Raw genomic sequence first — 22270 nt, 5'->3', positions numbered from 1 at the left:
CATGTATTAACTTGTTTAATCTTCACTATTATTATCCCTATTGTCTCAGTCTGCTCAGGCTCCCATAACAAAACATCACAGACTGTATGGCTTAACACAACAGAAATTAATTTTCTTAACCATTCTAGAGGCTAGAAGTCCCAGATTAAGGGGCTGGCAAATGTGGTTTCTGGTGAGAGCTCTCTTCCTGGCTTGTAGAGGCCACCTTCTCACTATGTCTCCACATGGCCTTTCCTCAGTGTGTGTACAAGGAGAGGGAGAGAGAAAGGGAGAGAAAAAGCATGTGCTAGCCAGCTCTGCTGTCTATTTTTATTAGGACACTAATCCTGTCAGATCAGGGCACCACCCTTATGACCTCACGTAACCTTAATTACTTCCTTAGAGGCCCCCTCTCCAAATACAGCCACCTGAGTGTTTGTGCTTCCACATATGAATTTGGGGAGGACACAAACACTCAGTCCATAACACCCATTTTACATATGAAGAAACTGAGGCACAGAGACGTTAAGCGAACAGCCCAGAGTCACACAGTTGGCAGTGGCAGTATTCAGACCCAGGCAGCCTGGCTCCAGGGCCCTTGCACTTATCCACTGTGCTGTGCTGCCTCCCCCAGGAGAACGATCGCCATCTGGCTGAGAAAGAAGATTCCCAACAGGAAATCTAGACTCTACAGTGCTGTAGACAGTGGGTTCAAAGGGAAAAGGAGAGCAGGGAGGATTGGTGCAGCCAGGAAGCCTGGAGGAAGATGAGCAAGGTCTGACAGCAAGAGGAGGAGAAATTCCCAGTGTAAACGAAGAAGACAAAGATGAAAAACTCCTCCATGAATTATCATGTCATCTTCACATCGTATATGCAAAACAAAAGTCACACAAATAACAGCAACCTAAACCACACTAAACTACTACGGCACCTTCTCTTCCCCCCTGCAAGGGGAACAAAGCAATATACAAAGGATCTGAATGCATTTCTAGAAAGAAGGATGTGGACTGAGGTTGGAGCCGAGGGGGGGCACAGGTGAGAATAATAAACCCAATCACAGCGACAGCTGACATGTCCTGAGAGCTCACTGTGTGCCAGGCAGTGCCCGAAGGGCTCACCTGCATGCCTTCATTTAACCTTTCCAACAGTCACAGAAGGTAGATACTGTTACGTATCCCCATTTCAGAGATGGGAAAACTGAGGCACGGAGAGGTTAACTTGCCCAGGGCTGACACATATTGAGCTCTTACCCTGTGCCAAGCATCACACGTGTATTATCTCACTGAAATCTCACAAGTACCATGGAAAGGGAGATTTTTTTTTTTTTAATCTCTATTTTACATATGAAGAATGAAGCCCAGGGAGGTCATTTTTCAGGGGTCACAGAGCTAGTAAGAGTAGAGTGGAGATCTGATCCCAGGCCAAGCTGACTTCTAGGTTGGGACGTTTATCTTTCACAGAAGATACAATTTTTTTTTTTAATTTATTTATTTTTCGCTGCGTTGGGTCTTAGTTGCTGTGCACGGGCTTTCTCTAGTTGCCCCGAGCCGGGGCTACTCTTCGTTGCAGTGTGCAGGCTTCTCATTGCGGTGGCTTCTCTTGTTGTGGAGCATGGGCTCTAGGCGCGCAGGTGCTGTAGTTGTGGCTTGCGGGCTCTAGAGCGCAGGCTCAGTAGTTGTGGCACATGGGCTTAGTTGCTCCGCGGCATGTGGGATCGTCCCAGACCAGGGATGGAACCCGTGTCCCCTGCATTGGCAGGTGGATTCTTAACCTCTGCGCCACCAGGGAAGTCCCAAAGATACAGTTTTGAGATGAACAGTGAATTGGAGAAGGAATACGGGTCCACAGAGTGGATGGAAGAAGAGAGTCCTTCATAAGAAACAAGATCAACCTAAAGGTTTTGACAGAAGGTATCCCTGGCCCGAATCAGGCGTGGCCAGGCTGGAGGGTGGGCTGGAGGGGGAGCGTTTCAAGATGCTGCCAGAGCTTTGGGAAGGATCATGCTGGAGGGTCTCAGAAGTGGCTGGAATCTGGGCAGGCCATGGCTGCCTGCCTGACACCTGGGCCTGATTGCTAAACGTCTGATTTACGGTTCTGCAGGAGCTGTCAGGGAGAATAATATTTCACCGTGTCAGCGCTGAGCTGCTCTCCAAGACGTCCTGCCCAACTGACCATTAATGCAACACAGGCCACAGCCTGTTTAGTGCTCTTCAGATAAGTTAAACACTTAAACAACACGAGAAAGACAGCCCAGGTTTCCCTCCCAGGGAGCAGGCCCCTCTCTGGCTAGTCTAGAGGCAGCATTAAGCACTCTCACTTTTAAAATATACCTGCCTTGAAGGAGAAGGAGTGGGCAGGGAGTCCATCTGGGCTTGGATGAGAGTCATTTTTCTAAAGCAAATTTGTCAACAATTTCCTTTCTGCATTCGTGTCTCCAGGCAGCCAAGGACAAAACGTAATGGGATCAGACCACAGCAGAGCAGGTTGGGAAAACCCCGGCTGTCACCAGCATAAGCAGAATGGATTTTGATGGGTATTTGTCACCGGGCTTACTGTTCAGAAACAATCAATGACGAGAATACTAAGGATCAAAACCTATGGGGTGCAGGCAAAGGCTGATCCAGACAGCCTTAAATTAGAAAACCAGGAAAATTAATAAGAACTAGTAACTGAAAAGATCATTAAGGTAGAAAGCCTTTGGCAAGCATGAACAAGAAAAAAAAGAGGGAGAAGAAGAGATCAGTAACCAACATCCAGGATGAAAGGGTGGACATTATTATAGGTTCAGGGGAGATTCTTTTTTATTTTTTAATTGTGAGAATACCATGAGAAATATTGTTCCAATGAACTTGAAAACCTGGATGAAGTTGACCCTTTTCAGAAAGATGTAAATTATCAAAATTAACCCAAGGGGAAAATTTTTAAATAAATAAACCAGTGACCATGAGAAATTGAAATCGTAGTTAAAGGTGTACAGCTCTGGGCTTCCCTGGTGGCGCAGTGGTTGAGAATCTGCCTGCCAATGCAGGGGACACGGGTTCGAGCCCTGGTCTGGGAAGATCCCACATGCCACGGAGCAACTAGGCCCGTGAGCCACAACTACTGAGCCTGCACGTCTGGAGTCTTTGCTCCGCAACAAGAGAGGCCACGATAGTGAGAGGCCCGCGCACCGCGATGAAGAGGGGACCCTGCTTGCCGCAACTAGAGAAAGTCCTCGCACAGAAACGAAGACCCAACACAGCCAAAAATAATAAATAAATAAATTAATTAAAAAACAAAAAAAGTGTACAGCTCTAACAAAGGCACCAGGTCCAGCTCGTTTTAAACGAGAGTTCCACCAAACATTCAAGGAAAGGACAAATAAATCCCATCCTGCACAAACTGTAGAGCAAAGAAAAGGTGGGATGCTCTCTCATGCACTTCAGGAGACTAACGTTACCTTGAAACTAAATCTGGACTTTGAGCACATGACAAAAGGATAAATCACTGTCATCACTGATGAAAGATGGGACGCTCCTGCAATCCCACAGATACCTTCACCCAGGCCCTGTGACCCTTTATGTAAGTTCCACTTGGCCCTGTCTGAGCTTCAGTTTCCACACTGGTGAAAGGAGTGGTCTGGACTATAATCGGTATCATTTATTAGGCCAGCCACATGCCTCGTTACACACCTGCAAGTGGATGCATTACCCATATTTCATAATTTTTTAAAAATCCAGGACTTCCCTGGTGGCACGGTGGTTAAGACTCCACGCTCCCAATGCAGGGGGCCTGGGTTCGATCCCTGGCCAGGGAACTAGATCCCATGTGCATGCCACAACTAAGGAGCCAGCAAGCCACAACTAAGGAGCCCGTGAGCCACAACTAAGGAGCCTGCCTGCTGCAACTAAGACCTGGCACAACAAAATAAATAAATAAATAAATATTTTTTTAAAATCCTGGAGACCTTGGTCTGTTGCCCAAGAGGGCCCAGAAGTAATGACACTCCTGTAGCAACTAGCACACCCAGCATCCAGATCTTGGCTTCAAAACACCATTTTCCGGTGAAAGGAACCAGGGCTCCTTGGAGAAGTGACTGATTCTAGGGCTGGGACAGAGAAGTTACGTGATAAACGTGGAGCATCTTACAGTACCAAAAACTAAAGAAGTGCTCAAAAAACCCCATGATGATGGGGTATGTCAAAGGGACACAAGTGCTGACTGGAAGGGTTCCCAGTGGCCAGAGCTGAAACACTTTGAGTACTAAAACAAATAACATAGTATTCAACCCAAAATATAAAATAAGTACCCATGAGTCCATACTGACACAGATAAATGATTGAATAAATAAGTGGGGGAGAACAGACAAATCTCCCGTACAGAGAAATTCAAAATAATTTATGTAGATACTCTACCCTCTACTGTGAGCTTTGCATAGTTTCTTCCTTCCAAAGAGTATACTGTGGAAAGGTGGGGCGAGAGTAACTTTACAGTGGAGAAGCCTGAGGAACACTACCTGAGCCAGGTGATCAAGGTCAACATCAACAGTGATGTCATGTTGATAGTATGTACCCTTGATGTGATGTGATGAGAGTGGCACTTTTACCTCTGTGATCTTCCTCACCAAAACCCATAACTCCAGTCTAACCATGAGAAAAACATCAGACAAATCCCAGTTGAGACATTCTAAAAAATACCTGACGAGTACTCCTTTAAACTGTCACTAAAATTACCAAGGAAAGTCTGAGAAACTATCACAACCCAGAAGAACCTAAAGAGACAAGACGACAAAATGTAATGTGGGCCCAGGACCCCAGATGGGATCCTGGAAGAGAAAAAGGATGGCAGTAGAAAAACTGAATAAAGAATTGACGTTAGGGCTTCCCTGGTGGCGCAGTGTTTGAGAATCTGCCTGCTAATGCAGGGGACACGGGTTCGAGCCCTGGTCTGGGAGGATCCCACATGCCGCGGAGCGACTGGGCCCGTGAGCCACAATTGCTGAGCCTGCACATCTGGAGCCTGTGCTCCGCAACAAGAGAGGCCGCGATAGTGAGAGGCCCGTGCACCGCGATGAAGAGTGGCCCCCACTTGCCGCAACTGGGGAAAGCCCACGCACAGAAACGAAGACCCAACACAGCCATACATAAATAAATAAATAAATAAATAATTTAAAAAAAAAAAAAAAAAAGAATTGACGTTAGTTAATAATAATATGGTGATATTTATTAGTTGTGACAAATATACTATTTGAATATAAGATGTTAACAATAAAAGAAACTGGGTGTGGGATATATGGGAACACTCTGCTGTATTCACAAGTTTTCTGTAAATCTAAAACTATTCTAAAATTAAAAGTTTATCACAGGGACTTCCCTGGTGGCACAGTGGTTAAGAATCCACCTGCCAAGGCAGGGGACACAGGTTTGACCTCTGGTCCGGGAAGATCCCACATGCCACGGAGCAACTAAGCCTGTGCGCCACAACTACTGAGCCTGCGCTCTAGAGCCCGCGCTCTAGAGCCCGCGAGCCACAACTACTGAGCCCATGCACCACAACTACTGAAGCCTGTGCACCTAGAGCCAGTGCTCCGCAACAAGAGAAGCCACCGCGATGAGAAGCCCGCACACCACAATGAAGAGTAGCCCCCGCTCGTTGCAACTAGAGAAAGCCTGCGCGCAGCAATGAAGACCTGATGCAGCCAAAAAAAAAAAAGTTTATTACAAAAAAAAACCCTGAAGACTCACAGGTGTCTAGTAACTTTCCCAAGATCACACACCTAGGGAACAGCGGGGCTGACACTGGAGCCCAGGGATGGGCATTTGAAGGCCAACTACAACATCAAGGACGTGTGAAACTGAATGTCTCTACCCTAGTTCTCTTCCGCCCCGCTTCCTGAGATGCATTAATGTGTAGCATCCTGACGTGTCTTTGGAATTTGGACTGAAGACTGCAACGTCCTGCTTTGCTTCTAAATTGCTTCATCAGCAGAGCTGACCATCCGTGAACCTCTTTCGGTGGTGAACTCAATTCAGTTTGGGCCTATGGAATTCAGAATAGTAGTACTAGAGATAATTAAGGCAAACGTGTATGTGGCATTTTCTGTGGGCGAGGGACTTTTCAAAATGCTTTACCTGTATTGATTCATTCAATCCTTACAAAACCCTATGTGGGCAGTACCATTCTATAGCTCAATTACAGACAAGGAAGTTGAGAGTCACAAAGATTAGTATCTTGTCCAAGTCCATTCTGTTAGTAAGCAGAGTCAGAATTTGACCCAGATCCCAGAGTCTGTGCTCTTAACTGCTGTACTCTCTGACCTTGCAAAAACCAGTTTAAAAAAAAAAAAAAAAAAAAAAAGGCACTACCTTTAGGGTTTCCCAGTTTAGCAGATGAAAGAAGAAATCGGCCATTATATCAGGCCTAGATTAACCCTACAGGCCCCACAAAGTGTGGAGGCACAGAAACATTTGTCCTGACATGGCGTAGAGTTGGGGCAGTTTTTACAAAGGCAGTGACATCAACAAACCTTCGCAGGCTTTTGATAGATGGAAAGAGAAGGGAAAAGCATTCAAAACAGAAGGAACAGCAAATGCAAAGGCCCTGGGGCAAGAGCATGAGGGTTATTGAAGGACTAGCAGGGCCTGCTGTGTCTGCAGTGCAGTGAGAGGGGTGGGAGATGGTGGGGGGAGAGTGATGAGTGGGAGGGTGGGCAGACGAGTGGGGCCCGAGTCATGGTGAGGACTGTGCTTTCACCTGGAGGGAGGTGGGATCCATTATGGGGTTCTGAGCAGGGGAGGGACAGGATCTGACTTAGGATTTAACAGGATCCCTCTGGCTGCTGGATGGAGACTAGGCTGGGAAAATGGGGGGTAGACAAGGGTAGAAGCAGGGAGAGTGAGGAGGTGACTATAATAGTCTGAGTCAGGGGTCAGTTAACTTTTTCTGTAAGGAGCCAGAGAGTAAACATTTTAAGCTCTGCGGCTCAGGCTGTCTCTGTCTCAACTACTCAGTTCTCCCGTTGTAGGACAAAATCAGCCCTAGACAGTATGTAAATGAATGAGCATGGCTGTGTTCCAATAAAGCTTTATTTATACAAGCAGAGGGCAGGCCAGCTTTAGCCCCCGGGTCATAGTTTGCCACCCTCTGGTGTAGGTGGCAGGTAATGATGGCTTGGACCATGGTGGGAGCAGCAGGGGAGCCTCTCTTTTCCGGGGACATAAGAAGTACCTTGAGGACAAGAGTCAGGTTAGTCCGGAAACCTCCCCTCTCTTGACCCAAGCATCCTCTGATGGTGTTCCGGGCCCACAGGAGGCATTTGTATAAATTAGTCTTAGGATGGATGGGTCTTTGCAAGCACAGGCTCTGGAGGCAGACAGCCTCCTGGCCTCCTCCTCACCCTCACTGTATGGCTCCGGAAGTTTTCTGGGGTAACAAAGTACCCAGACTGGGTGACTTATTAAACAACAGAAACTTCCTGTCCTGCAGGTCTTGAGACCAGAAGTTCAAGATCAAAGTGTCGGCAGGGTTGGCTCCTTCTGAGGGCTCTGAGGGAGAATCTGCTCCTTGCCCCTCTCTCCTAGCTTCTCCAAGACATTCCTTGGCTTGTAGACCTATCACCCCACCTCTGCCCTCACGGTCACATGACGTTCTCCCTGTGTGCATATCTGTCTCTGTGTCCAGATTTCCCTTTTTTATCAGGACATCAGTCATATTGGATTAGGGCCCACCCTCATGACCCCATCTTAACTTGATCATCAGTGAAGACCCTCTTTCCAAATAAGGTCACATTCCCAGGTACTGGGGTTAGGACTAGCAACGTCTTTTGAGGGGACACAATTCAGCTCATAACAGACCCGTTCCTGTACTTCTCTCACCTCATTTTCTCCTGTATAAGATGAATGACAGTAGTATCCCCGTTAATCTATGTGAAGTGCTGAGCACAGACCCCGGCATACTGGGAGCCAGTCAGAGGCTATATATTGCTGGCCTCTGTCCTCCAGTGTGAGATCCTGCCTTCTCCTCTCCTCCCAGGGAGATACTTTATTTTTCAAAAGCAATATATGTCCATATTCTCCTTGTAAAGGAAGGCAGGAGGGAAGGAAGGAAACAGGGAGGGAGGAAGGAAGGAAGGAAAGGAAAGGAAAGAAAGCATTTCAGTAAGATTAAAGCCTCCTTTGACCACTAACCCAGCGCCAGTGCCTCCCCAGATGGGATTACTGTCCCCCGTCAGACGTGTAAGCATCCAGATCTTTCTATTTCCATTTATGTATATGGATACATTCATATATAACACCTTGTTTTGTTTTTAATTGGTTTTTATAAATAGCGACATGTGTGATACTGGATGTCTCATTCTCCAGTCTGCTGCTTTTTGCACTGTAGGATGTCTTGGAAACATTTCCATGTGCTAACATAACTATCTCCCTCTTTCTTGTGAGCTGCCGGGTAGGATTCCCCTGAATGGATATACCACAGTTCATTCCACCGTGATACAATCGAGGGAACTGCAGGTGTTTGCAGTTTCTCACTGGGATGCTGGACATCCTTGCACGAGACTCTTTGCAGGTGTTTCTCTGGGTCAGGAAGTGTCAATTCCTCAGCCCCACCGCGCCTCACCAATGGCAAGGCCACAGGAACCCATCCTCTGTCTTGGGCGGGTGGTCCCGCTCAGACCCCGCCCATGATAGTCACACTCTGACTCCAGAGAGGCCAGAAGCACCCTGGGCCGTGAGAAGCCGGCATCCTTTGAGAGGCCTGCCCCCCGTGCAGCACGGTTGAGAGGCATGTGATCTTCTTCCCCCAGGGCCCAGCCCCATCTTCGTGTCCTCCACATTGTCCCGCTCCCCTCGGTGCTGGCTCAGCGGGTAACTCAATCCAGGTCAGCTGGTGGGGTATGAGGTAGTGTCTAGCTGAGCGTCATGGTATTTTATTAAGCCCGAAATGTGATCGCTACTGTTGTCACACTTTAGCACCCCCAACAATCCCCTCGCAAATGAGAAAAACAGAGCCTCCCCACATACCTTTCCCCTGACATCAGGGAAAGCACAGGGAACCCTGCCCAGGGGCCTGAGCCCTGGTGACCCCCCAGAGCAGCTTTCAAGCTTGAGGGAAGGCCTGGGGGCCACGGGGAGGTGTTTTTCCAATGTCAGGCAAAGCAATGGACTGGGGGGAAATCTGCTATTAATTTTTCCTCGGTGCCTGGGTCTCCGAAGTCAGCCCTGGCTTTTAAATACAGTTTTCATTAACCTGTTAGGATTGCTGGCCCTAGGATCCTTCCATGTAAATGAGATTGCTCTGGATCAGAGGTTTCAAACTAGTATGCCCACAGGGGCCAAGTAACCAGGTAAGGTAGAGTGAGGAGAACCCAGTAGAGACTGCGGAGGAGTGGAGATGGATGTCAGGGCTAAGGATTCTCGGGATAGAAGAATGCAAGCCCTTCGTTGCCAGAGCATGTAAATTCTCAAAGTAGCTGAAAATCTAGAGAGACAGAGAAAGAGGGAGAACAAGAAGAGCGAGAAGGGAGGGAGGAAAGGGGGAGAGAGAGAGATGGCTATTGTTCCAAAAAATGTTTTAATGTTTTAAGCACATTTTGGGCTAAATGAGATATGTCTCCAGACCAGCTTGCAAGCTCTTCCTTAATGAACCTATCAACACAGCAGAGAAATTGTCAACCTTGTTTCTTTATCCCTCCAGAGCTGCACTGTCCAATAGAATGTTCTACAATGATGGAAAACGTGCACCATCCAGTATGGTAGCCATTGGCTCCATTTGGCTATTGAGCACTTGAAATAGGCCTAAGGAACTGAATTTTCTATTCTGTTTAATTTTAATTTAACTATAAAGAACCACATGTGGCTAACCTCTACTGTATTAGATAGTGTGACTATCGACTCTTCCAGTTGGGGCGTACCATCGTGCTCAACTATTTAGGAAAGGACACACCCTCTCAGGGAGGGGGATCAATTATACCACCAAGACATTAGAATCCTGGGTGCGTGGAAATAAAGGAAATATGGAATACAGCAGAAAAGGTTTAGGTGTAAACCAGATGTCTGCTCACTCAAGGATGGTCACTCAGTGCCCCCCACCTAGTCTTTTTCCAGTACTATCCAAAGAGTTTCTCAGTTGGGGTCACCACTGAGCGTCCGCCATGTTCTTTGCCCTCTGCTCCGGCTACCATTTGCCCATGGCTGACCCTCCTGCTGTCAGACCTGTCAGAGCACACCGTTGCCCACGCCCGGGCGCTGTGCCAGGCCCACAGACACGTGAGGTGCCGTGCAGCAGGACCCTGAGTCCTACTTTGTCACTGCCACAGAGCTGTGGGCAAAGTGTGCCAGGGACTCTGGAAACAAACCTCTTTCCAATCCAGAGGATCCAGCAAACCGGCTTCCAGTCCAAAGCTCATTCAGGGGGGCCAGAGAGGGATCAGGGGCCACACCACCCCTTCTTCCAGGTTCCAACCTTGATCCCCACAAAGTAGCCCAGGCTGCCCCAAATGCCACTGTCCCCACCCCCTCTACCCCCGCATCTCCGTAACAACTAAGTTACCTCTGTATATCTTTAAAAAGTGATGCAGGGAAGGTGGTCCCATCATCCCCCAGCAAAACTCTTGTTCTCAAAGATAAACTCAAGCCTCTTCCTTGTGTAAAAAGAGATCTGCTCAAAATGTTGACAACACCATTTTTTTCCCAGCTTCTCTCCTCCCATCAAGGGCCCAGAGATGTTACAACCAGTTTTTCTCTCAGAGGTCAAGCTCAAAGTTCCTCGTGCATCTCCTCTCTCTAGCAGTCTTTGCGAGGAGATATCTGCCCCCTGAAATTGTCTTGCAAACCAAAACGTGGATGTTTACAAATCTTAACACAATAATCAAAACTAACATTTATGTAGCCAGACCCTTCTCCTCTCGTCAACCTTGTGAAGCAGGTTCTGTTATTATCTCCATTTGCCAAACTGACCTCTGAGATTCGGGGTGGTTAAGTCACTTGCTCAAGTGGTTGGATCCAGGATCCAAACCCAGGCGATCCGATTCCAGAGCCTGAGCTCTAACCAGTACCGTCGGGGGGGCAGGCACAGCGTGCTCACGATTTTTGCCTTATGGACCGATCATCTGAATGGACTTTCTGATGGAGGTAGAGTTCACAGGCTTCCTTGGGGGCTGTTGCATCACTTGCCTCTTGGTTGCAAAATGACAGAAATCCATCTCCACTCACTTAAGTGGAAAAGTCCGTGTATTCGTCTCCTACGGCTGCTGTACCAAATTACCGCACACTTAGTGGCTTAAAACAACACAGTTCTGGAGATCAACGTCCAAAATCAGTTTCACTGGGCTGAAGATGTTGGCAGAGCTGGTTCCTTCTGGAGGCTTCGAGGGGAGAATGTGTTTCTTCGCCATTTTCGGCTTCTGGTGGCCGCCTGTATTTCTTGGCTTGCGGCCTCTGCCTTCATCTTCAAAGCACCTCACTCCAGTTCCCTTCTCCTCTCTGTCGTCAAACACCCCTCTGCCTCTTACTTACAAGGACCCTTGTAATTACATTTGGGGTCCACCTGGAAAATCCAGGATAATCTCCCCAGTCTCAAGATCTTTAACTTAATCACATCCGCCAAGTGCCTTTTTCTGTATACGTTTCCTGAGATTAGGACGGGGATGTTTTGCGGGGGCTATCATTCAGCCTACCATAGTAGTCAGGGTGGCCTTGTCTCAGTTGTGGCTGGATCCAGAGGAGCAAACAATGTGATTGGGGCCTCATCCCTCTCTCCAACTCCCGGACCTACTTTCCTCTAACAGCCCCAGGCTTAATCTCACCATCCAGCAGCTCTAGGGAAAGGAGAGCTCCTCTTTCCCAAAAGTCCCAGGGCTGGTTCTCATTGGTCCAGCTGAGGCCACACACTCATCTCTGAAGTAATCACTGTGGCCAGAGGGACCCTGGGTCTCTCTGATTGGTTGAGCCTGGGTCATGTGCCCACCTACATCATCCCCTCCCCTCAATCTTAACTCCCACGTGTTAACAGTATTTCTCCAAAGAGAACTGAGAGATGTATGGGTGGTGGAAAGCAGCATGTTATTGGAGTCCATTGAACGGCGAACCCTTGGAATGGTGCCTGGCACATAGTAATGCTTGATAAACGATGGTCACAGATCGTGGGACACAGGGGGGGACTTGGGCAGGGGGTACCTCCTGACGCTAATGTTTCAAGAATACAAGGTTCACTAAGCAGATGAAAGCAGAAGAGCGTTCCAAGCAGAGGAAACACTTTGAATAGTGAGAGGCTTCCACCGTATGGCCATGATAACCGTAGGTCCTGGTGTACCTGGGGGCAGAGGGAGATGGGTCCTATTTTGTGCCTGTCCTCCTAATGTAACGTTGATAGCAGCCCCCTTTACACTGCAAAACTATCTAGGTTTGCATGATAAATTATACGGTCACCACCACCCCTTATAGCCAGAGGCAAAAGAGGATGAGACTTAGCCCAAGGTCACCTGACCTTTAGTGGCAAAGTCTGGACTAGAATTCAGGACTCTGACTCCCAGTCCAGTGCTCCTTCGCCCCTCAGCTTATGAAACCAGCTCTTAAAGACTGCACCAGCTTCACCAGTCACGTTTCTCCCTTTTTCTCTTCTTGCCAAATTCTCTGTAGGACTGTGACCAGATCCACGTGGACGATGTCTCATCCGATGACAATGGGCAAGATTTAAGGTAGGAATTTGGGGAGTCAATCAAAAATGCCCCTTCTGATTGGTTATCAAGCTTGCCTTTCGCTAGGAAGCAGAGAGGAGGGACGGGCTGCTTATCAGGGCAAGGTGTGCCTGCCCTCAGCCAGAGCTGGGACTGGCGTTTCTCTGAACTCAAAAATCACAACCCTGCCCCCCACCCTGCAGCCTGCTCCGCATCACCTCGAATCACTGAGGCTGAGCTTTCTGCGGACCCTCTGTGACTCTGCTTATGTTTATCTCTCTGTGGGTTTTTCCCTGCTTACTAAAGTAATGCCTGCACATTGTAAAAAATATCATACACCACCTCTGATCTTGTCTCCCGGAATCACCACCATCAAGAGTCTGGTAAACCTTTCTCCAAGGTTTGACTGCACTCAACTAACATACATACGTTATTTAATGTAAAACTGATACAGTCAACGCTCAAAAAAATATTTCTTGAGTGAGTAAGTGGTATGTCTGATTTCTAGGGGAAAACACTCCTAGGACGTGAATTCCAGAAATAAGGTACCCAACTGCTCAAAATGAGACAGCTTTCAGAAGAATGTGGCTGGAATGTTCCAAGCCTGCCCATTATAAAAACGGAACCCTGGTTATTAATCTGTGCTTATCAAAATTATCACTATTCAACGCCTCTAGGCCCATCAAAAATATTATGAGACCAAATAACGTTTTGCCTGTGAGCCATTCGTGGTAACTTAACTTAGTGTCTGCTTCCTAGGTGTGTCTTCCAACTTACTCAAAAAAAAAAAGAAATCAAAGTTTCTGTTCCTGAGTCCTGCAAGTCTTTTCAAAGCCCAGCACAATTAGAAGTGATAGTAGCTGGGCATCGCCTGCTTCGTTTTAATTAGCCATTCAGAAAATCCCTTCTGCAGTCAGGCCTGGCAAGGAGCACGGCTTCAGTGCCAGCCAGGACTGATTAATTCGTGGAGTAAATAAACCCCAGGTCAAGGCTAATCGTGTCCTTTTCATGAAGTCATCCCAGGGAACCACTCTCCCTTTCAAGGCAGTGAGCAACCAGTGTTGTGTTTTTATCGTTTCCCCTGTAGTTGGCTGGCTTGGAATTTAGAGCAATGTCCCTCTGAACCCTGATTCATGCTGGGTTGTTTGGTACCTCATTTCAAGAATCCACAATCCAAGGGTGTTTTTTTCCCACTAGGAGCCAAATTCCCCATTTGTTCATTCAAGAAATATCTATTAAGCACCTACTGTGTGCTAGGCACCAACTATCAAATGCCCCTTGTTTTGTTTTGTTTTGTTTTCAGTTAACAGTAAAGACCAACAGTGGTAACGCCCTTGCTTTGCACCATGCCCTGTTCCAGTTGCTCTATGTGACTTAACTCCCTGCGTCTTCACAGTAACCCTAGGAAATAGTTGCTCTTATCATCATCATCGTTTTACACTTGGGGAACGGGAGGCACAGAGAGGTTCAGTAACCTGCCCAACCTCACACAGCTGGTAAGTGGGTGAGGCAGGATTCACGGATACCCTTCCCTGCCCTCCACCTCTTAGCAGAACATCCAGGCATCTCCCCAGGTATCCTGAGTTTACAGAGTCAGTGTTCTTTTTCAAGAATAAATTCTCTAGCCTTTCTGCACTACCCAGGGAGGGGTCCATAAGGCATTGTTCTAGATTCCCATCATTACTTAAAGGGAAATTTCCACAGTGTCCGGAGTCCTTGATGTCCTGCAAGTGAAAAAGGAGGATGTCCTCCAATTCTGTGCAGCAGGAACCCAGTTAGGAGGCACCAACCTTGACTTCCAAATGGATCGGTCCATCTACAGAAGGAAAAGTGACAGCATCTACATCATAAATCTGAAGAGAACAGGGGAGAAGCTTCTGCCGGCAGCTTGTCCCATGGCTGCCACTGAAAACCCAGCCGACGTCAGTGTCATGTCCTCCAGAAGACTGACCGGTGAGCTGTGCTGAAGTTTGCCGCTGCCGCCGGAGCTACTTCTATCTCTGGCTGTTTCACTCCTGGAACCTTCACTTACCAGATCCAGGCAGCCTTCCAGGCGCCAGAACTTCTGGTGGTTACTGATTCCAGCGCTGACCACCAGCCTCTCCCAGAGGCTCTCGTGTTAACCTGCCTACCGTTGCTGTGTGTAGCAGACTCTCCTCTGCGCCGTCCCTACAACAACAACAAGGGAGCTTCCCCAGCGGGTCTGACGCGGTGGATGCTGGCCTGGGATGTCCTGCGCGTGCGCGGTACCATCTCCCGTGAGCACCCGGGGAGGTCATGCCTGATCTCTGCTTCTACAGGGATCCAGAAGAGCCTGAAAAGGAAGAGCAGGCCGGTGCTGAAAAGACTGTAACCCTGGAGCAACGTCGGGGTGAATGGATGCTCCAGCTCCCAAGTTCACTGCCACTCAACCCGAGGTCGCAGACCAATCTGAAGGCTCACAGATGCCCTCTGTGCCTGCCCAGCGGCTCCCTACTGAAGACTGCGGAGCTCAGGCCACTGGTTGGGGAGGCACAACCACTGAGTGGTCCGAAGCTGTTCTTTCAAAGACTCTTAAACAGAAAATGGAAATGAGGTTGATGGAAAATAAAATTTCTTTAAAAAAGAAAAAGCAGAAGACATTCTCTAGCAAGATGGGAACCTTGACAGTAGAGAGGAAGGAGCACATGTCAATTTGAAGTGTGGCTTCTGGAAATGAGGGGCCGTGATGGGATAAAGTCACATAGCCCCTTTCTCATCAGGATAAGATGGGATAAAGTCACATAGCCCCTTTCTCATCAGGATAAGAATGTGCTAGAAAAGTGCCCAGCACAGTGAGTAGTCCTTGCTGAATGGCTCTCTGCCCCTACGATTAGATGTTTTCTGCTCCCTTTTACTAGTTGGGGATATTTTATTTCTCTTTAGCCCCTGGTCACCGCCACCCAAGGGAGGGACTGAGAAGAAAGCAGCAGCAACATGTCTGTGTAATAAACCTACTGGCATCTTTCGTGGGAAAGAGGAGGTTATCATGCAAACAAGTTATTAGAAACAGTCATATCTTATTCTCCATGCATCTTTTTAAATTTTTTTTTTAATAACCTTCTCAAGATCTCAGAAGTTATGGTGTCAAATACCACGATGTCAAGCTAGTGGTCAAACAAGTTAATTACACACAACCTATATTTTTATTTTATTGTATTGTTTTTATTTCTTTTGGCCACGCCACGAGGCACGCGGGATCTTAGTTCCCCAACCAGGGATTGAACCCTTGCCCTCGGCAGTGAAAGCGCAGAGTCCTAACCACTGGACCGCCAGGGAAGTCCCCAACTTTTAAAATTTGAGTAATTCAGTAAAGAGCAGAGAAGAAACTATGATCACCCCTGTTCCCACCATCTCCAAACTCACCACTTTCTGACATTATGAGTTACTTGCTTCCAATTTTATAAACACGCACACTCACACAGATGTCTGTGAAAAATGACCCGGGTGAATGTGTGTGTGTGTTTATGGACATCTGGGCAAAAATTTGAAGACACCTAAAGAACTTCTGTCAGCCTGTTGGTATCTCTCTGTGACTTGTCTACCCAGCCTGCTCTGGAGGGAATGCCAGAGTCTACGTTTGAGGCCTTTGGGATTAAGTCACCTGGGTCAGTGTCCTCCTGGCCCACCTGCCCCAGTGAGCCCACGTGGTAAAATCTGTTGAGTTTGAGGCATCAGTCAAGGCGTTTCTGTGGATCCTGCAGGGGTTTTGTTGTCACCAGTTCGATATTCAGGCTGTCAGGCTGAGCCCCAGGCACAGAATGGTGCGGGACGGCACATGGGCATCAGCACATCACGTGGCCCACAGGGAGAATGACCCAGCGCTTCACACTTTTCAAATTCCCTTTTATCTGCTGCAGCAGTGGCGTCAAACCGGGGATACCTAAGATACAATTTCCTAGTGTTGTTTCACCCCTAGTGCATCACATCTTTTTAAAAAATACAATATCTTTCTCTGCCCCTAAACTCATCACAGAAAATCCAGAAACAATAAAATAGTGCAAAGAGAAAAAAAGTCAGCCAAACCCATCCCCCGAGAGGCCGTGGTATACCACGCTGACCTGCTCCCCCCAGGCTTTTTCTCTTCGAAGAGACTTTCACTTTTGAAGTTTTTGGTCCACACATCCCTTGTCACGCTCTGCTTTTGCCTTGCAACGTCCTGTGGTTTTGCAAACCTGTACCAAGCTTCCGGTGGAGGGAAAGAAAATGGTGTTCCATGGAGAGCTAGGGCTTTCGTTCTCACGCTCTAGCTGCTGTAGGTGGTCAATCGCCCACACTTTCCCCTTTCTGGTTCCCAGCTGCCGCTTCTGTCATTAACTTCACATGACACTCTGACTCGTCCCCAGACCACGCTTCATGCTGATGGAGGGTTATGTCTGCGAAGCACCAGCAATCGGCTCTGCTTAATTTAACAGATAAAAAAATTAACATAGGGAATTTCTTTTTTTCTTTTTTTTTTTTTTTGCTGTCCATGCCCTGCGGCATGCAGGATCTTAGTTCTTGGCCCAGGGATTGAACCCATGCCCCCTGCATTGGGAGTGCAGAGTCTTAACCACTGGACTGCCAGGGACGTCCCCAACATAGGGAATGTCTGTGGAAAGATAACAGAGATGCTCACAGAATAGGAAGAAAAGGTCAGCAGTCAGGGCTTATGGGGCATGTGAAGCAGAGCAGATTTGGGGATCAGAGTGGCAGAAACTAACTGGCATTTTCTTCTGGACCCTTCTCTCAGGATGAACCAAGGCCAACCATTTTTTGGAGTTGCCTTCCAGCTTCAGATTCTAAAGGGGGAGAGAGAGAGGCTTTCCCCAGCTTGGCCACTGCATGCAGGGGACAGAATGGCTGCCCCCCCCCCAAAATAGAGATGCTCTTTGATACCAAAAGAAAGGAGAATGGATGCTGAGTAGGCAAGAGCAAAGGATGCCACCGTTGTTGGGAAAGTTAATAAAAACTATGACCCTGCTTCTCCCAGAACGCACATGCCCACAGCACCCTCGAACATTCGGGGACATCGTGGGTGCCCCAGGCCCCACCCCATGGGTCTCCTGGTGAAGAGCTCCCACCTCCCCGACATGAACACTGTCTCTTCTCCCACCCCCTGCCCTCTTCCGTCTCCCCAGCACCTACAACTTCTCCGCTGATGGCTTCCATAGTTCGGCCCCGGGGGCCAACCTGTGCCTGGGCTCTGGCGTGCACGGCGGCGTGGACTGGATGAGGAAGCTGGCCTTCCGCTACCGGCGAGTGAAGGAGACGTACAACACCTACAAGAACAACGTCGGCGGTGAGTGGGTCGGGGAGAGCGTCGTCCACGGCGGTCAGAGGGTCTGCCTGTGCTCCAGGCGCACCCCCTGGACCAAGGGAAATTCATCAAGGATGGATGCTGTCACTCGCATCCCACCTGCCCTGTGCCAGGTACTGCTCTGAGAGGCTTATAAGTCGTAGCTCACTCAGTGTCACCCTTGTGACGCCCTCTGGAAGAGGGTACTAAGATTTCATTAGCCTCACTTTAGGGGGGTGGGGCGGGGGCGGGGCTGGGAAGCTGAGGAAGGGATGAAGCGTCTTGCCCATGATTGCACCCCACCCCCCACCCCCGCCGTGGTTCTCCACGTGTGGTCCTTGGACCAGCAACATCACCATCACCTGGGGACTTGCTGGACATGCAGGTTCTCGGGCCCCACCTCAGACCTGTTGCACCTGAAGCTCTGGGGTGGGCCCGGCCCTCTGTGTCTTAACTTGCCCTCCGGGTGATTCTGATGCTCGTTGGGATTTGAGGACCACTGGCTTCAGCCCTCACGACTCAGACCGTGGTCCGTGGGGCAGCCATATGAGCGTCACCTGGGAGCTTGTTGGAAACGTAGGCTCTCCGGCCCCTCCCCAGGTGACTGAGTCAGATCTGCATTTTTAACACGATTCCCAGGTGGTCTGTGGAAACACTGGTTCTCAGACTTGGCTCATATTGGAACCCCTTGAGGAGTTTCCAGTTCTGATGTTCTTGGCCTGGCTGCTGCCTGGCATCAGGACTCAGAGAGCTCCCTGGTGACTCTACTATGCAGCCGAGTTGAAAGCCACCAGCTTCAGTGGCAGGAGAGCACTGGCTATCACACTGAACAAGAAGTCTGGAAGGGGCTGAAGGCAGGGTTGGCTCGGCAGTGACCAGGCCCTCGATCACTATTTCTCGAATTCTCTAGGCCGCTGGCTCTTAACAGGTGATGCCACTTCCCACCCCCCACCCCGCCCAGGAGGCATTTGGGGATGTTTTTGATTATCACAAGGTCTCTAACCAGCTACTGGCCAGTAAAGGGAAGAGGTTTGAGTAGGCGGCTACTCAACTCCATTGACTGATCCAATCAATCTCAAAATAAAATTAAGGTCACTGGATTGAAGTTGACCTTGGGTGTCATCTGATTTGAAACCTAGACTCACCTTCCCTAACCCTACTCCCCCCACCCCCCAGCCCTTTAAAATGACAGCAACTATTATTTTTATTTGCTTTGTCCATAGGCTTGATAGGAGCTCCCAAAAGAGAGACCTGGCTACAGCTCAGAGCCGAGCTGGAAGCTCTGACGGACCTCTGGCTGACCCACTCCCTGAAGGCACTAAACCTCATCAATTCCCGGTAGGTGGGAGCCCCCGTTTTCCTTTGTGCCACTGAACTTTCTCCCATTCGAGGGTGGTGGCCCCTCCATTTCCACACTTGGGAGAATTGGACCCCCAAATTCTCCCCTGCACACCTTCCAGACATTTGATAAAGCTGAGGTGTACAAGGCACCATGGACACCTTGTCCCTCAGATGTGCAGATAGTTGCAGAGACTGATCGGGGGGCCAGCAGAGCTAAAGGCCTTTGTACGTAGGTCTATCGTCCCATCCGCTCTTGCCCACATCATCACCCCGTGAAAACCATTTTATAGGATCACACAGATCATCTGGCGGGCTCTTAGTGAGGTCAGGAGGGCCCAGTTTCATTCTAGACCTCCCACTGAATTGCCTCTTGCTCTTAAATAAGATCACCTGGGCCAGAGAACAAATTACTCCCCTGCAGCATCAGAATTCTTGTGAGCCAACAGATGAATGGTCACAAAATGGCAGCTCATGAGCTGAATCCATCCTGCTGATGTGTTTCGTTTGATTAACACTTTGTCCCAAAGACTGGGAAAGTTAATCCATAGCTGCAGGTTTCGAGGATCTTGGAAAACGTCAGAACTGGCATGTGCTCTGCAGTTTACCCCAGTCCTCACCTCTCCCTGTTGTCCTACACTTGTTCCATGTCACTCATGCACACTGCCAATAGGTCCCTACAGCTACTTTAGTGTGTGGCTCTTGCAATAAACATTTTTTTTAATTTATTTTATTTTTGGCTGCGTTGGGTCTTCGTTGCTGTGCACGGGCTTTCCCTAATTGTGGTGAGCGGGGGCTACTCTTTGGTGTGCGGGCTTCTTGTTGTGGTGGCTTCTCTTGTTGCAGAGCGCAGGCTCAGTAGTTGTGGCTCACGGGCTCTAGAGCACAGGCTCAGTAGTTGTGGCGCATGGGCTTAGTTGCTCCGTGGCATGTGGGATCCCCCTGGACCAGGGCTCGAACCCGTGGCCCCTGCATTGGCAGGCGGATTCTTAACCACTGAGCCACCAGGGAAGCCCAACATTTTTTTTTTAAGTTTTTATTGAATTTGTTACAATACTGCTTCTGTTTGTTTTACTTTTTTTTGGTTTTTTGGCCACGAGGCATGTGGGATCTTAGCTCCCTGACCAGGGATCGATCCCGCACCCCCTGCACTGGAAGGCGAAGTCTTAACCACTGGACCTCCAGGAAAGTCCCTAACATTTGCTTTTTAAATAGGAAAAATACTACACTTGTGTTAGATTTCAATGTGTCAGGCAGCTTCAGGCTTAAAAGAGAGGAATAGCTTGGAGGATCCTTGAGCTCTAGCCTCACCTGAAGACGACTTAGCCAGAGCCTCCAAACCCCATCAGAATTCCCACCGACTCCAGGCTCAGCTGCAGGGGGAGGAGGCCTGGCCTTGTGGTACCTTGGAGTTCTGACTCACCATCTCCTTTGTCCTCAGGCCCAATTGTGTCAACGTGCTGGTCACCACCACTCAACTAATTCCTGCCCTGGCCAAAGTCCTGCTGTACGGACTGGGCGCCGTGTTTCCTATTGAGAACATCTACAGTGCAACCAAGACAGGTAGGGGAGCCCAGACCTCAGAGTGGTACGGGGAGGGAGGGTAAGGTCAGCTTTGCCTGCCAGGTTTGGAAAGTTTAAGGAAAGCGACACTAGGGAAGTTAAAGAGCTTGTCCATGGGCATGGACAAATCTCCCAAATCCCCCAAACAACCCTCATAGACCCACTGGGTTTAACCTCTGCTTCTAGAGAAATTGGTTAGGATTGCAGTTTTCCGAAGTGTGTGTATCAGTTAGGATACCTGCAAAGCTGCTGTAGCAAATACACCCCACATACAAGGGCTTAATTACATCAGGGCCAAAGCTTATTTCTCCCTCAGATGTCAACAGACCAGAGGTGAGTGATCCAGGCTGATGGGGTGACTCTTGTCCTCATACTCACCCAGGAGGCCAGGTTCTTCCCGTTTTATTTTACCACCATCCCCCTATAATTTTACCCTCATGTACATGGTCAAATCAGATTCCGCCATATTGTCATTCCAGCTTATGAGAAGGGGGAAGAGAGGAAGGAGTAATGCGCGTCCATTATTGTAAAGCCAAGGCTCAGAAGGAGGTGCATGGTACTTCTACTCACTTCCTACTAACCCAGCTTAGTCACATGGCCACAACTAATTGCAAGGCAAGCTGGGAAATGTAGTCCATAGCTAAGTGACTGTGAGCCCAGGTAAAACTCATGAAATTCCATTACTAAGGAAGCAGAGGAAGACAGTTCCCCCCGCCCCAGGATGGTACATGAGGTGGTTTTAATTTAGGTAGTATGGCCATTAACTAATCTAACCTCGAACCACACAGAAAACTATTGTTTTTTTAATGCTCTTTCAAAGAGATGGTCTCAATTTAGTGTTATCTTGCTTTAACACCTCTTTAATACTTGCTGATCTCCTTTATTAACAAAGAAAACAAGCCTTAGGCTTAGAACTTTCATCAGATAAGAGAATTCAATAACTAGAAATTAACAGCATCGTTCGTCATCAGGGCAAGTAATACTGATTTTTCTTGTGGGGGAGGAGGCTGATTTTTTTTTTTCTTGTGTCACCTAAAAATGTATAATAATACAAAGCCTAGTTGTTTTTAATTAGAAATGTTTACCTGTTTTTTTTCTGGAGCAAGAACAAATATATGGTATGCACTTTGGAAGCATTTTCTTAGAGCAGTTTTTGCCTTTACTGACGTTCTAGACCAGAGATACTGCTAAATAAACATCCTTCAGTGCTCAGGGCAGCAAAGAATTTAGCCAGCCCAAAATGTCAGTAACAGGGAGGCTAAGAAATCCCGATGGGGCGATGAAGCACTTAGCCTACTCTATGCTGGCATCTGCTGAGTGACAGCTGTTCTTTTTAGTGCTCTTCTCATTATGATGATGGTTACTAAACTTGCTGAAACAGGATGAGCTAAGGTCTGAATTTAGTGTGCCTGGATCGATGCTGCTGCCCAGCCACTGGGAAG

General features: G+C 48.4%; 1 protein-coding gene and 1 pseudogene across 2 annotated transcripts in view; both read left to right on the top strand.

The window, feature by feature from the left end:
* EYA2 (EYA transcriptional coactivator and phosphatase 2) overlaps nucleotides 1-22270 on the top strand; it is a 179049-nt gene that overhangs the window by 149330 nt on the left and 7449 nt on the right. Inside the window, exons 10-13 of one of the 2 annotated variants that reach the window (XM_068565670.1) lie at nucleotides 12594-12652; nucleotides 17770-17930; nucleotides 19151-19265; nucleotides 20707-20828. In XM_068565670.1, coding sequence (XP_068421771.1) covers nucleotides 12594-12652; nucleotides 17770-17930; nucleotides 19151-19265; nucleotides 20707-20828 — 457 coding nt within the window. The remainder of the gene's footprint in view (nucleotides 1-12593; nucleotides 12653-17769; nucleotides 17931-19150; nucleotides 19266-20706; nucleotides 20829-22270) is intronic. The other variant, XM_068565671.1, reaches the window with a different exon arrangement.
* On the top strand, nucleotides 13978-16976 carry LOC137750689 (small ribosomal subunit protein uS2 pseudogene; annotated as a pseudogene).

The sequence above is a fragment of the Eschrichtius robustus genome, chromosome 16 (assembly GCF_028021215.1).
Source record: "Eschrichtius robustus isolate mEscRob2 chromosome 16, mEscRob2.pri, whole genome shotgun sequence".
NCBI lineage: Eukaryota > Metazoa > Chordata > Mammalia > Artiodactyla > Eschrichtiidae > Eschrichtius > Eschrichtius robustus.
This window is presented reverse-complemented; position numbering and strand designations above follow the sequence as displayed.